The 2925-nt window shown below is 38.7% G+C and overlaps 1 protein-coding gene across 5 annotated transcripts in view; it reads left to right on the top strand.

Annotated features, from left to right (window-relative positions):
* The first annotated feature begins 1179 nt into the window (after positions 1–1179).
* LOC103479207 (uncharacterized) overlaps positions 1180–2925 on the top strand; it is a 71402-nt gene continuing 69656 nt past the window's right edge. The window contains exon 1 of one of the 5 annotated variants that reach the window (XM_008433512.2): positions 1180–1803. In XM_008433512.2, the coding sequence (XP_008431734.1) occupies positions 1636–1803 (168 nt within the window). In that variant the 5' untranslated portion in view covers positions 1180–1635. The remainder of the gene's footprint in view (positions 1804–2925) is intronic. The other 4 variants (XM_008433507.2, XM_008433510.2, XM_008433511.2 and 1 more) reach the window with 4 other exon arrangements.

Below are 2925 nucleotides of genomic sequence, written 5' to 3'. Positions count from 1 at the left end.
CGGCAGAAAGTAAATCAGAAATTCTTAGCAAATTTCTTAAGCATTCCTCAAGTACACGATTTTCCCGCTCTCCGTATATCCCATACTGAAGAGCTCTTTCTATATTGTGGCATTTTCTTACAATTTTGTCCAAAACTGCCAGCGCCATTGAATGTTCAGGCAATTGTTTGGACAGCTCAGTACAGACAAAGAGGGGCTTACACGCAATGTCTTACTTCAGATATCTAAAATTGTAATTCTGACTAGTCATAATTACGTTYSAGATATCTTAAATTAYAWTWACGGATKTCTGACCCTTCCAATGACGAATCCGGYGACGTCATTGGGGATATCTHGAAAGGAATTTTGACTAGTCAAAATGTAATTGAAGATATCTTGAATTATTATTCTTACTAGTCAGAATGTAAATAMAGATATCTTAAATTACCATTCYGGATAGTCAAAATGTAGTTTTGTCTAGTCAAAATGCATTTTTAGATATCTGGAATCTAATTACGGATAGTCAAACGAAACCGAATTTATGTTAAAACGGCTTGCCATACATTTGTTGCCAAGTGACTGATGATGACGTTGGTGACAAGCTTTACCCAGAATGCAGCCGGAGACAATAAGGACGATTCATTTGTAGTTTTGTGTGTCATAAAGTGACATATAAGAGTGAAAATAAAGCCAGTCATGTAGCACAACATTTTATTCTATATTTTCCACCCACTATGTCACTAAAATCAGTCTGTCTGGTAGGGTCTTTAGCAACCATGAGTCAGCAATGGGGCACCCTACTATATAACTTACTGGGGTAATATACACAGTTTTCAACAGGGAGGGCTCTCCCTTTAAAGTTCTTGTCAGATGTGATATAAAAAAAAATTGGATCCCTGAAGGCATGTTCTGTTTCCCATGTGGGCCCCCTGTAGGTCCAGGCCAGGGGTCTGCTGCAACCCCTATCCTACCTGTAGCTCCTTTGCTGCAGTGATGTCACAAATATGTTTCAATTTTGGGAGGAACTGTTTGATGTTGATTTCTAAATCAATACCAGACGGAGTTACCGTTGGTGTTAACTTAGAAATCAACACTGGACTGGATTGCTTTTTATTTAACTCTTTGGAACTCTTTAGGGAAACTAACACTCATGTTGTTGAATTAACACTGTATTTTTAACATACACTTACACTGGAAATATAACACTTTTGAATTTGTTGTGTAGGGGAAAATATCAGCACCCTGCTTGCAACTGTGCCAGATAAATATGTTCATCCAAACCTTGCATAACATTCTTAATTCAGACACCCTCGTATTTAAATTATAACATTTAAATGTGAGGCAGTAGAAGCTTGCAGGCTATATAGAGCACAAGTAAAAAGGGGCAAACTGCCAACATTTTAGTGAGAACCTTGGTGCAAAAAGGAAAGGAAAAACTAATCCTTTGGTTAGATAAAATGGTCACAAATGACAGATGTACTTGACTTGTGTGACAGCATCTGTGGCTGTGTGTATTAATGAGAGAGAGAGTAGCTGGGCGGAGACAATATTATGTGTGCCTGTATCCATCCCATAATAGTTTCCATGTGATCAAGTCAGGCTAAATGTTACCAAAGCTGACGTTTCCTGATTGGTTGCTGCCTACACATATTTGGTATGCACCCGCTGGCTCTGAGATTTGTGTATGACAGGGAAAAAGAGAGAGGGATAGTGGGAGATATAAAAGGGGATAAAGAGAATGACATTGGAAGATGCAATGCACAAACAAAGAGAATATATTGTATTTTGAGCCAGGTGAGATACATTCTACAGCTGGAACAGCAGGTAAGATAGTCATTCAGTGTTCCATTCGTTTTTTTTTACTTTAAAGTTGTTTTTCTCTCCTTAAGCATGCTGGCTTGATCACTGAACGTTTTCTGTGACAAGGAGATTTATATATTTAGTTTCATTTACACATTTAAGACAATAAAGATATTGGTGAGAGGATGATGCAGGAAAAAAAAGTATTTTATTTACATCTGTCAGTCATTCACCACTAAGATGACCAAAAGCAGTCATTCGTGTTTTTTTTGTTTGTTTTTTATTTAATCAATTTCCAGTTATGTTTCTTGGGGTATAATCTGTGTATCTTCTGTGGCTTGGCTTCTCACAACAGGACACAATGCTCCAGGTTCAAGATTTGAGAAGAATATGACTTTAGGGGTAATTTAAATTTTAAAGTATCGCTAGCACGTGCAACAAGAATCTTTTATGTGTCCATATGTGGAGTTTGGTTGTGGAATAGTTTAAAGGCTGAACTGAAATTGTGTGTAAGCCTACAGCAGTTTAAAATAATATGTAAATGGATGGGTTTTTTTAATCAACATAAGAATGATGACACAAATTAAATATTAAATGTAAAATATTGTATACATTTATTTAATTTGCAATATAATTCATAGGTTATTGTTTTAACTGGCATTTTGTTTGAGTAGAGGACAGATGTTAACAGGCATAAGGGGTGGAAGTGTTTACTTATTTCCACTCCTTTTCAGACAAGAAACCATTGAGTAATGGCCGCCATTACTCAATGGTTTCTTCAAGATGAAGTCTTGAAGATTTCATCCATCCATCCATCCATCCATCCATCCATCCATTTTCTGTACACCCTTGTCCCTGAGTGGGGTTGGGAGGGTTGCTGGTGCCTATCTCCAGCTAGTGTTCTGGGCGAGAGAACACTAGCTGGAGAGCTAACACCCTGGACAGGTCGCCAGTCTGTCGCAGGGCAACACAGAGACACACAGGACAAACAACCACGCACACACACACTCACACCTACGGGCAATTTGGAGAGGCCAATTAACCTCTGTTTTTGGACTGTGGGAGGAAGCCGGAGTACGCGGAGAAAATCCTCGCATGCACAGGGAGAACATGCAAACTCCATGCACAGAAAGCCCAGGGCCCCTG

Source organism: Poecilia reticulata, linkage group LG17 (genome assembly GCF_000633615.1).
Source record: "Poecilia reticulata strain Guanapo linkage group LG17, Guppy_female_1.0+MT, whole genome shotgun sequence".
Lineage (NCBI taxonomy): Eukaryota > Metazoa > Chordata > Actinopteri > Cyprinodontiformes > Poeciliidae > Poecilia > Poecilia reticulata.
The sequence above is the reverse complement of the archived record's forward strand: the minus strand, read 5'-3'. Positions and strand labels throughout refer to the sequence as shown.